Source organism: Festucalex cinctus, chromosome 4, assembly GCF_051991245.1.
Source record: "Festucalex cinctus isolate MCC-2025b chromosome 4, RoL_Fcin_1.0, whole genome shotgun sequence".
Classification (NCBI taxonomy): Eukaryota; Metazoa; Chordata; class Actinopteri; order Syngnathiformes; family Syngnathidae; genus Festucalex; species Festucalex cinctus.
The window spans coordinates 11,201,492-11,214,849 of record NC_135414.1 but is presented as its reverse complement, the minus strand read 5'-3'; the positions used below and the strand labels follow the sequence as shown (position 1 = coordinate 11,214,849).

Below are 13,358 nucleotides of genomic sequence, written 5' to 3'. Positions count from 1 at the left end.
ACTGAAAATTACAGTTCATTGAAAGTACACATAAAGGTCAGAGAACACAGATACATGTAGCTAGGAGATACTACTCAGTGCATGGCACATTCTCAGGGAGACGACCCATTGTGAGTCTTCGGCTCGTTGCCTCTGGAGTGGTCAAGGCAGAAAGAGTGCACAGAGATTCAATGTTCAACAGTTGGCCAGCCAACTTGAGCCTTAATATTCCAAAATGGCGAGGAGTAAATTAACCTGCTACGATGAGTGACAAACAATAGTATAAGTTTGGGAGTAGTTGTAGGATTTTTTTTTTTTTTTTTTTTTGTATAAAGCCCGGAATGCACTGTACAATTTTGACCATCTCTGATGGAAAATGCAACAAAATATGGACTGCGACCAACATCCAGCAGTGTCGCAAATTTAGTGAAAATCATTTCATGGGTTCGCTGACGGTACGATCGTAGATAGAAAATCAGACAAGAGAAACACACCATGAAATGAAAATCATCATCAGCAGCAGCAGCAACTGCATATGTAAACTTGCATTAATAATGTGATGTGACCCACTTCGAGTGACGTTTGTCACACTTTCCTATTTCTTCCTTTATTAATTTACTTTCAACATAAACACCACGATGTGAGCATTTTGGCTCAAAGTCACAACAACAACCTGTGGTGGACTCATACTAATGATGCAAAGACCCTGAAAATCACTCTAGCCAAACGTATGTTCATCACACTGTTTTGAATGAATATTATGAAAATGAGTGACTGCAAAAATGGTACAGTGTAAAACAGGCATCTGTAAATTCATATACTTAATCACACTATACAGTGTCCAGACCAGTGCAAAGGGATTTTTCTAGAAAGATCACACATTAGTAAGCAGTACCCTCACTAAGAAGAAAACTCAGATAAGTAAACATCAAATGAACAATCATGAAACAAGTTACCAGTGCCATTAATTTGCTACCTTCAAAATAAAACTGTAGAATGCATGCCATGTTGTTGTTGACATTTCCAGCGTCAGCGCGGATACTGTATGTGTGTGTCTTGTGTGTCAATGTGCGTGCGCACGCGCGTTTTTGTGAACGTGCGTCAGATGTGTGTGCTCTTTGAAATATCGTCGCAGGAATGCAGGAGATTTGTATTTTTCATGATACGCTGTCCACTCAGTTGTATTTTGGAGGCTTTATCTTTCTGCTGCTGATGATTTGCCCTTCGTCCTCGCTGTCGCCTGGGCGCTTTCCACTGATTTCCGAGCTCCCAGGCTGCCCTTGGCTTCTTTGCTGTGAGGTTCAAAAGATAAACAGGAATAATAAACATACTCATATTTCCTTAGGAGAACAGTGCTGTATAATACTCATTAATACCCCAGAATGTCAAGAAATGTGTTCAAAGAATAGATTACCAAAGGATCTATTTAAAAAAAAAAAAGGTCAGTTTTTATTATTCCTGTACATTCAATATTTAGAGCTTACATTAGCTAGTTAGGCTAGCTGCATTTTCTTGTTTATGGCTAAGACGTAACAGCATCACAATCCATCTTTTTTTTTAATTTTTTTATTCCAGACAAAAGTGTGAATGAGGACTGCATAATGCATGCCATTAACCACCTTGTGGGATGAAATCTCCATCCATTCTTTGATGAACAGCACTGACAGTCACAGCAGTCTGCTCAGTGCTGAGCACAATAAGCATTATAAAGGATGCTTGCTCCTGCGTTTAATAAATGCCCTACAATTCAATTTTCATTGGCATTTGGAATATTTGAGTCAATTTTTCCACATTTTGCCGTGGCATTTTTTCAGCTCAGCTGTACACACAGAAACTACTAAATAGAAAGCATTTCTCTATGCAAAGCACCTGTCATATGCTTGCCAATGTCACTTTTGGGAATGCCTTTCTACTGGTGGCAGCAAATGATTTATTTACACACCACTCACCATAGCAAAGTGTGACTTAAAGCAAAGTACACTACAACAGCTCTGTCAAACACAATCACACAAGGGACCAAACGCAAAGCACACTTTAGGTTGCACGATGAAGAGAATAAAAGGAAACACTTTTGAACATAAATGTCAATCGAAATATACAGGGTACAATCTTATTCCAAAATAGATCAATTTGAACAAAATAACTTATAAAGTGTCACATAAATAAATATCTGTCAAAATTATACAAACCCTACACTCTTAAAAAGAATTGTTGAACCAATTTAAGATTACAAATTGAATTGTTGACCAATTAAAAGAAATGCATCAATTGGTAACACAATTAAATTAAGTTAATTCAAACTGAATATATTAAGTTTATTTAATTAAGAGTTCATTACACTTAACATATTAACTTTGGATTAACTTAATTCAAGTGAATACAGTATGTTCATTAAATTTATATTAATTTTGGATTAACTTAATTCAAGTGAGTACAGTATATTAAGTTTAATGAGCTAATTCTAAAACTAACTAAGTTTAATGAACAAGAGTTCATTAAACTTAATATATTAACTTTGAATTAACTTAATTCAAGTGAATATATTAAGTTTAACAAACGAAAAATTCATTAAAAACATAATGTATTCACTTTGGATTAACTTGATTTAATTCTGTTACTAATTGAAGATATAATAATATATATATATATGTATATATATATATATTTTTTTTAAGTTGGTCAACAATTCAATTTGTGCTCTTAAATTGGTTCAACAATTCTCTTCTTAGAGTGCCTATATATATATATATATGTGTATATATATATATATATATATATATATATATATATATATATATATATATATATATATACATAACAATTGAAATTTCAAAGAATTGTGCTTTTCAGTAAAAGTTAGAGGAATTTATGAAATGAAAACCTTTCTTTACTCTTATGCCATTGTCAGAAACTGAATATTTGACATCTTTTCATGGCTAAATGTTTGTTTTATATTCGAGCTCAGGTTGTACTGTAGTTATATGCCAGTGTGGCAAATCATAGTGGAATTGGTGATAACGCAATAGCTGTACAAGCAAAAATGACATCACATTATGTACTGTAACAATATTACTATGAGGCCATGGATAATAACAACTAACGTTCGTAATTGTCAACAACTAATCACAAGAAAGCTGCAACAATTATGTTAGGGGTTATGTGTCCATTACAACAATACGCTAGGTTTCAGTACATTACTTTTCTGAACTATATTTTAAGCCTAAAAAATTGCAAGGCCAAACCATCTGTGCTGTGTAAGTAGCAAGTCACAATGTGTTGTTTTTGTTCACTTTTGCTGGCATTTCACAGAATCTTAGTGAAATCTCTTCCGTGAGTGTCTTGAGCTGTCAAACTGTTGATGCTAAATCCACAATGCGTGAGAACCAGCTCATGTGATCAGCCTGCTGGAAGGCATAGAAGAGGACATATTATATTGAACAGGCCAGATGCTGCTCTATTTTTGTGGCTTTCAGCATACTATTTCGCTCCATAAAACATTGGTACATCAGGGGAGGCATCACTGAAGTTCTGACTGAACATGAGAACGCATAACGCTAGTAGCACCGTGACAGCAATATTGGACAATGTAATGCGGACTCACCCAGACTGACCTGACTGCAAATCACTACTAATCAAAGCGTTTACTACAAAATGAATGTTGGCGTGATTCTGTGCAGGAGGAACAAATAGCCAAAGGGAATAGAAGCAAATAAACTTGTGTCTTAAATGAAATGCTATAAAAACGTCACATTTATTTTCAACATATAATGGACCATATGCATGACACCACATTGAGCATTTCCTGTAGAAAGTTGAGATGGCATAAACGTTTCTGCTCTTAATATATTACAAGCTACTGGAATGCTATCTGCCTTGCGATTGGCTGGCAACCAGTCCAAGGTCTCCCCCGCCTACTGCCCAGAGCCAGCTGAGATAGGCGCCAGCACCCCCCCCCCCCCCCCCCCCCGTGACCCTTGTGAGGAATAAGCGGTCAAGAAAATGGATGGATGGATGGAATGCTATCTGACTGTTGTTCAATGTGTGATAACCCGGAGTTGTCAATAGTTTGTCCTTGTACATTTCAAGGTCGAAAAGCAATAATAGTTTTTAGTGATCCAAAACGAGAAGATAACTATTCCAGCCAACACTGAGGAATGCCCTAATTTCAGTATCAACTGGTTATGAGTTTTGTTGTCAAAGGGAAGTAAAGTTTTATTTACAATAATATGTTCTATGCATCCCTACTGGTCTAAACATGGCATTTTGATTAATCATATAAAGCCAAACATACCATTTTAACTCATTCACTCCCAGCCATTTTCACCCAAGCAACACCATTCGCTCCCGGCTGTTTTACTGGATTTTGACGGATTTAGCAAGGCCCGCAGAATATTGTGTTCTATTGCTATAAAAACATGGAACCTACCAAAAGAAAAAAAAGTCTGTTCTTTCATCAGGTAAGAAAAAAGTATATTCATATCTGTTTCCGTTTTGCAACAATTAGCATTAGAATATAGCTATTATTCACAAACATGGTTGAAAACACTGAGGGAAAAAGAGCTTGTTGCAACATGGCCCTCGTTGATCTCTTATACTCTGCTTCAACCTGCTGGCCATTTTTTGTAAAAACTACCAGTGCTTTAAGCGACCTCTTCAGGTCAGAGGATGCATCGAGTTGCATTTTAAATGTATGAAAGGTGCTATATAAATAAAGATTGATTGATTGATTGATTGATCAAAGCCTTTTGTATGCTCTAGCATAAAAAAAAAAAATACATAAAAAAGAACGTATAAATATGTGTTTGAGACAATATTTAAAATGTTAAATGTTAATAAAAATGTTTTGGGAGCAAACGCACAAGACATTTTGAGCCCTTATTTCATTAGTATAATGTTTTTTCCCCATTAAAACCCTGACGTATATGATTTGACATGTATTGCACTGATAATCCATTCGAGGACAATATCACCCAGCTGATGGCTTTTCCAGCGACCTTGCAAGATCGCCCCAATTGAGAAAGGAGAGACACCCATACTTAGAAATAGTAGGAAATGTTCTGTCTGATTTTTGGAAATATTAATATGTTTGATATGCCTGTTTATCATTGTATTTTTGATAGTTGTAAATTAAAAAATGTAAAGCATTGTGACCGGATGTATCAAATACGACACAAATCAAGTCATATGTTGAAGTTTTTCTCCCAAAACATGTTTTTGTTTGTTCTAAAGGACCACTAATTACCGTATTTACGAAGAATCTGAATTTTCTCATATATTTCATGGTTCACGCTTTAATATTACATTTGTGGAATATAAAGTACACAGTAAAATTCATTTGTTTTAATCCATCTGAGGGGGCAGCCATTTTGCCACTTGCTTCCAAATGAAAATGACATTAAAATGCCTAATGATAAAGATGGATAATAATGGTTGGGTTTTTGGTTAGTCGGGCCACATAGAACCTCTTATCGAAAAGAACAGACTTTCTCTTTAGTAAACATGCCACCATAGTGATGCCACCATATATATACCTAATGTGGTAGTGTCGTGTACAAAGAGTCCCATTCATCATCTCTAAAGAAGTTGTGCTGTATTTTTATTTGTTATTTTTTAATCATCATACGTACTATCATACACAACAGAATTGTATTTATTGATGAGGCAACAATGCAACTGGCCAATAATTAATGCACAATCTAATGTATTGTATTGATAAACAATCAAATAGCGAGGCAGTCACTGAAAAGTTTCTGGTATGCAGAAATTCCCTCTTACTGTCGGATGTTGCCATACTGCATTCTTGTGCGAATAGAATGTGTCCAAAAGTGAATGGAGTCATTTGGAATGCATGACAAGTTCTCAGTTTGACATGATTGTTCTGAATTCAAATGGGATCTGTTGTTTTATTGCACCATCTGCCAACTCCAGGCAGGTGTGACTCAATTCAGCTATATGATGCTACAGAATATTATGCTTCAGCATTGCAGCCAGGATTTGATATCGTAGTTTATTTTCCCATATATTGAACTCATTTTCGCTTCTGTTTTTTTTCACATAGTGCTTTATAACTGACTATTAGTAATTAGTCCGTTTCTCAACTCTTATCAGCTAGAAATTAAATGTATTATTTATTTATTTTTTTTTGGAGGGGAGGGGGTAATATTTTCAGACATGGGCGGGTGGAGGACTGGTTAGCACGTCCGCCACCCAATTCTGGACTCGGTTCGAGTCCAGGCTCCGGCCTTCCTGTGTGGAGTTTGCATGTTCTCCCTGTTCCCGCGTGGGTCTTCTCCGGGTACTCCGGTCTCCTCCCACATTCCAAAGACATGCATGGCAGGCTAATTGGGCGCTCCGAATTGTCCCGAGGTGTGCTTGTGAGTGTGGATGGTTGTTCGTCTCTGTGTGCCCTGTGATTGGCTGGCAACCAGTTCAGGGTGTACCCCGCCTACTGCCCATAGGCAGCTGGGATAGGCTCCAGCACCCCCCGCGACCCTTGTGAGGAGCAAGCGTTTCAGAAAATGGATGATTGGATGGATTTTCAGACATTTTTCATACATTTTTTGGGACTTTTTGGTCTTTCTGTCATATTTCTGATATTTTTGGGAATTTTATGGATATATTACGGTCATTTTCTGCCTCTTTTCTTTCTTTTTTTTTGACATTTTATGGGTATTTTTTTTTAACTTTTCTACCCTACCTTTTTTATATATTTAGTTATTTATTTATTTTTTTGGGCAATTTTGTGGACAATTTATGGTAAATTTCGTGATTTCTTATTTTGTTTGTGGACATTTTATTTTATTTTACTTTTTGAATGTTTTCCTTTTTAAAATTCAATTCTCTGATATTTTTGGCAATTTCATGGACATTTTATGGTAATGTTCTGCTTTTCCACTTCCTTTTTGGACATTTTATTGTCACCTTTTGGACATTTTTAGGTAATTGTTTAAAAACCTTTCATCTATCGTTTGTCTCTTTTTCTGACACCTTAAAACTTTGAGCTCTGACATTTTTTTTACTAATTAATTTTTCATTTTAAAAAATCTAAATCATTAATTCATTTTAAGAATATTTTATGTATATGTAAATTTAAATATATTTAATACAATATTAATTTTAAATTTTTATTAATTTTTTTTTGGGGGCTCCAGAGCCGCAGATCCCTGGTCTAGATCATTAAAATATCTCACAAAGACAACCCAAGTAAGTATAAAATGCAATTTAAAAATGTGGATTCCATTGTTTACCAAGTGAAAAGTACGAGAAACTTTCTTTAATCAAGAATGCCACAAGTTTCTCATAATAACATATTTCATTTTGAGTCTTTTGACCTCAATCTCACCTGATGCGGTTCTGGTTGCTGTTTTGCTTCTGCAGCTAATTCCTTTGTCTGATTCTGGAAGCAGTCACTCCCAGTCTGTTGGAGGAGAATAAAAACATCTGAATGTTGTACATATATAAGCTTGCAACTTGGCTAATAAGCTCATTACATATCGTATTCCAAAACACGTTCCATGGAAGTGAAAATTGTCCATCATGATGTTTTCCCTGTATAACAAATGTATGCATGCTTGTGCATCAACAGCTCTCGCTTGCTCTGACTCCCATTCTCCAAATTATCTATTATTGTGAATGGTAGTGATGTACAATACAAAAAAAAAAAATCCTTCCCAATTTGATAGTGAGTAGAAATTCAAGCTGGTATTGGCAATAATGATCCGATAATACATTGTGCAAATACACCTAATGTGTCAAAACTACTGAATTTCAAATCCAATACATCAGAGTAATACATTTTTATTTTTTTTATTTTTTTTTAACGTGAAGTATAAAGAAGTAGCACTGACACACGCTGTGAAAATCAGACCCAAAAATAGCAGTATTAATTTTGATGAATGCAGGAAAGATGCCACTTTTGAGCTCTAAATGTGTGGTGGAAATTTTTTGGGGAGATATTTTATAGCGTAAAGCAAATCATGTGTATCATTATTTCTCATCTCCCAGGGTGATATATACCTATAAACTGGTGGGCTGGGCACCGGCACTGGCACTATAACCAACAACATCATTAAAATGTCTACCGGCCAGCCACCACATTATGACTGCTTGCACAATATAATTGTATCCAATAAAATAGCTTTATCAAATATTCTGTACACCACTGCAAAATACAACCACAATAATGAACATATTGTGAACCGCCTTAACGCTTTGCGAAATACTTCTCTGACGAGCCTGAAAATTTTTTCTAAAGGCCCAATATTCGATACAACCCATATATTAGTTATCGTTAATTATATTGTGCAAGTGGTCCAAAATCTGCGGTTGGTCAGGTTCTGAACACAATGATGTTCCGATTGAAAATTTGTTCCAGACATTTCCACAAATCACTGTAGCTTAAAAAGTGCTTCATATATTTAATATTGTTAAAGTGAAGCCGGGGGGGTTCAATTGTTTTAAAAAATGTTTGAAATTATATTGTGAGAAGATGTAAAATTGAAGATGGCAGATAATGAATGGCGGGAAACTTCGAAAAATTGACCGACTAAGCGCCAACGGAAGCAAGATAAATGGCATTATTCATAGCAATTTTATCAGTCATATATGTATGGGTTGCAAGTCATCCCGTATTAATAGGTAGAATTAGGTTGGGTAAGTAAGTACTAGTGTTGTTCCGATACCGTTTTTTGGCTCCCGATACCCAGCTTTGCAGTATCGGCCGATTCAGATACCATACCGATACTTAAAATTTTTTTTCCTCAACATGAAAAAGCTGTCCTTCTATTGGTTCAGAGCATTCAAGGGCCAATAGGATATCTTAGATCGGCACGCAGTGAACATTTCACATACCAGTGAATGTCATGCGCAAGCAAGACACAAGATGCTGCATCCAAAATCCTATATTAGCATTGGAATTAATGGTATCGGCATGTCACTTGTGAGTACTCACCGATACCGATACCACTGTTTTAATGCAGTATCGGCACCTCTGCCGATACCAGTATCGGTATCGGAATCACACTAGTAAGTACCAACTGAAGAACCAGGTACAAATTGCATGGGCCACCACTGAAACCCATACATCAACCCTGACTGCTGGGAAACCAACAGGAGTTATGGCAACATTCACTATATTAGTGTTTTTGTCAAATTTGCCTGTGTCTTCTCTTATCCGGATTAGAATGTTTCTCTCGCTTTCTGCAGGAGTTTTACAACCACACCAAAATTACATAATCCATTGTTGCGCACAGCACAATTTCATTACGGAACGATATCCTTGAGACACGTTTTACAAAAGCTATTTTCCTCCATGACATTCTGCAATAGTCTCCTGACACCCTATCAATGTTTATCTTTAGTACTTCTTGCTAGCCACTTGTCAAAAACCCTGATGGTCCCGTTTAATCCTTTTAGTTTTCACAAGAGGTTATGAAAGGCTCCTTGACAGCCGGAATGTCACAGTTGCCTGATTCTTAGCGAAGTTCGCCAGTGACAGTGAAGCAGCAAATTAACCAAAATGTGAATAGTGAATGTCAATTATTGACTCTCTCTTCTCGCTTGCAATAACTGCTTTCATATTCATTTTCAACTCAGCGCAGCACTCAGCTGCAGATTTTGTTCAAATGAAGCCTTCTGGCAGAACTATTAGGAAACCAGAACAGTGTAGTTGAGAGCTTTTATGCTGTAAGTGTCAATTTTTAAATTATGCCCTAATGCAAGTATTCCTTCCATCCATTTATTATCTCTAAAAGCGTATTCTGTGCAGGGTCATAGGGTGCTCGAGCCAGCAGGCACTGGCCAAGAGGTGGCGTCACATTGGATAGTTTATTGCTGACCTTGAATTACTTTGGCTACATTGATTAGTCTTTAGTGTTAAGGGCAAATTGTCTCAACAAAGAAATATATATTTATATTCACACTTCCCAACCATTGCATGTTTGATAAACACACATATGACAACTCATATGAATAATAATAATAAAAAAATGTGATTCATTTATTCAGTCCTTCCACAAAGTTCATGGATAATGACAACAATAAAGACAAACTATGTTTTTAAATCCCGGTGAGGGATTTGAATGGATGCTGGTGGATTCAAGCCCTTGGGTTGCATCGTGGTTTAATTACTGTTAAGGCTCACCTCCTCCATCTGGCACTTTTTAACTCCGCCACTTTCTCTCCTCATTACGCTGATGTTCACGGGGCTTTTGCTGGTTGTGACGACTCTCTGAACTTTAGAGATATCCTATTAGGGAAAAAACAAACATTTTAGCCTGGGGTTAATAATAAAATGCAGAAATGGCTCGTTACTCGCGGTATTAAATCTGAGCATCCTGAAAAACACGTCTGACTCATAATGGTTGTTTTTACGTGCGCTTTTAATTTAATTTATGCAATTCAATCAATCAAAAGTATTTCTAGAGCATGAAAACAAGAACAGCAGGGTTGTAGAAGAAGCGTTAAAGGGATTACAAAAAAGATAAGGAACAAAATGAACCAACATGCAATTTCAAAATTCATTCTTTGCTGGTGTTGAATTGTTTTGCACACATTATATTTAACGAGTCACAACACTGTCAAGAATGGAGCAGAGCATCATTACATGATTTAAATAAACTGGTTGATGACATCCTTGGGCAATGAATGTAATGTTTTATGCCGGTTTACATTAAAGGTATATTCTGTGGCATGCATGCATTCAGGCGGACAAATTCACAAATACATTTGATGGTGATTTCAATATAAAATGTAAGCCGTATATAAAGCGACAAAGCAAAAACAAGATGAATTTACATTTCTGGTATTATATTTCAGTAAAGTTGCCTGAGTTCTAGTAGAAATTTACCACAGAAGGGTACGTGAGCAGATGCTAATGTTTTTGTGTCATGTAGGGCTGAATGATTTATCATTTTTGTATTGAAATCATGATTTCAGACAACACAATTCTGTGGTCACAAAAGCTGCGTTTTAGTTTCTATTTTTTTTTTTTTTACCAGCACTCTTATCCCCTCCATGCTACTCGTGGACAGGTCACGCTAACCAATCAGCTCTGAGCTGGTTATTAACTCATTTGCTCCCAAAAATGTATAAATACGTTCTATCTATTTTAAATATTACCAGTGTACCAAAGACGGATTTATACGTTTATCATGTTTTTTTTATTTTTTTTATGCTTAGCATACAGAAGGCTTTGATGCAGCCACTGAACTGAAGAAACGGTTGAAACAATGGTAGTTATTACAAAAACGGCCAGCAGGTGGCACCAGAGTATAAGAGATCAACCAGGACCATGTTGAAAAAAAGCTCAATTACTCTAAATTCTAAATAGATTCGTGACTAATGATAAAACTTAGCTATATTCTCATGCTAATTGCTGCAAAACAGAAACAGATACAAATATACTTTTTTTTCCTGACAAAAGAAGAGACTTGAATCTTTCTTTTAGTATGTTCCATGTTTTTATAGCAATAGAACACAATATTCTGTGGGCCTTGCAAAAATCAGTCAAAATCCAGTAAAACAGCCGGGAGCAAAGGTGAAAATGGCTGGGAGTGAATGAGTTACAAAATAATAAAAAATGGCATCAACATCACACACAGTCACCTACCCTTCCTGAATCCCGGCAACAGCGACAAGCTACGTTGTGTGGATCATCTCCTCTAAGTAACTAATCCTTGCTTGCGTGGTGGCAAATAAGCTACACTTCTAACAAGTAAAGCTGTCACGAAAGGTGGATGAGGAGTAGCTAAGCATGGACACACTGAGCAAGAAGAGTGAACATGAGATGATGGAGAATCTAATGCTAATCACCAGACTAAAGTTAGATGCAGTCAAAGACCAGAGGAAGTGTACAGTATACATTTTACAGAAGCCAGGCAGGTACCGTGTTAGGCCGGAGAGCAACCAACTATAAACAGCAAATTATGATTCTAATTAAAAAAGTGTCTAGAGATAAAATGAGAACAGCTAAACAGTATGCACACACTTTAAAACTGTAACAATAACGGTGTTATTTGTGTTATAGTCGCACTATTTTGCACCTGCAAAGTACTGAATTTTGAAATCTATCCAATGATTGGTCTCAAGATTATTCTTGTGTATACAGTGCTTTTTTTTTGGTTGTTTTAATACATTTGGATTTGCTCATGGGTAATGTTTTTTTTAATGTATTAATTTTATTTCCTTACATACAAGAAAAAGGAGACATGTTTACATGAAAATGACAAAAATGTATTGCAAATAAGTAGAAAGACAAATACATCTGATACTTTCTGACCCTTTTAACAGGCCCTTTCACATTTAAATAACACATTCAGAAGTACTTCCATTATCATTTTTACACTTAAGTTACAAAAAGTGTTACAGTGACGGGATTCAATTTATACTATGACATCAATTTTAGGACATATCATATCACTTCAGACCTCAGTCTTGAAGCAGTTAAATCTATGGCAAAAATAAGGAAAAAAAATATACAAAGGATCTTAACATTGTACATTAGTGAAACATTTAAAAAATTTTGTTAAGTATATTAAAAAATATTAATTATAAATTTTGTTAAAGTATATATTTTTACACTCACTATTGCACATATTTATATATGATGGCAAAGCAGTAGGTCTTATTTTATTGAAACAGTTGAAAAGCTTTGAAAAAAGTCTGCCTCTTCAGTGTCCTTGCATTATTGGAATGATAGCTTTTAATGGTTTGATGACCCAAGCGAGGTTAAGCAGTTTGGAAAATGGATGGATGGATAATATGATGTAGTTTCTATCTTGTTTGTACATGATACTGCACTTAGGGACATATTCTTATGGGGTTGCTTAAGTCAGAAATGGTGCACTGCTTTGCACTTTTTTGGCTGCACAGATTCTCCCATTGACTTATTTGTGTCAATTAGGCACCTTCATAAAATGTATGCATTCTGGATGGAGCAACATTTAAATGAGAAGAAATTAGATGAGCCGCGCGCACGTCACTGGGGACGATCTGTGTAACTGCCGGATCCAAATCAACTTCACATTTAAAGTGTGAAATACATTCCAAATGGATTTGCATGTCTACGGAAGCTCCGCAATACGGGACTTGTAAGCATCCTCACAATTCAATAGATCACACCTCTTTGTTGTCTGTGCGAGTTTTCACCGGTGACGCAGGTGGATGTGTCAGAAGCTGAGCAAATTGAAAGTTCGTAAGGAAGGCGTGCTTGTTAAGGAAACTGACTTAAGCGCGAATGGGAGAATGTGCCCCATAGTGAGTATTGCACTGAAGTTTGGTTTGAGCTCTTTATTTGAAAGACGTGTTTGACGGACAGTTCAACCTGTTATACATGTTTAAAGCGTGAAGTATTGAACAATTTCCTCGTTGTTTGGATATGC

At 36.1% G+C, this 13,358-nt stretch overlaps 1 protein-coding gene across 1 annotated transcript in view; it reads right to left on the bottom strand.

The window, feature by feature from the left end:
- Positions 1-13,358, bottom strand: part of luzp2 (leucine zipper protein 2) — a 166,765-nt gene continuing 153,407 nt past the window's right edge. Inside the window, exons 10-12 of the mRNA XM_077518207.1 lie at positions 10,121-10,225; positions 7,322-7,396; positions 1-1,271 (exon numbers count right to left, since the gene is read on the bottom strand). Coding sequence (XP_077374333.1) covers positions 1,155-1,271; positions 7,322-7,396; positions 10,121-10,225 — 297 coding nt within the window. The 3' untranslated portion in view covers positions 1-1,154. The remainder of the gene's footprint in view (positions 1,272-7,321; positions 7,397-10,120; positions 10,226-13,358) is intronic.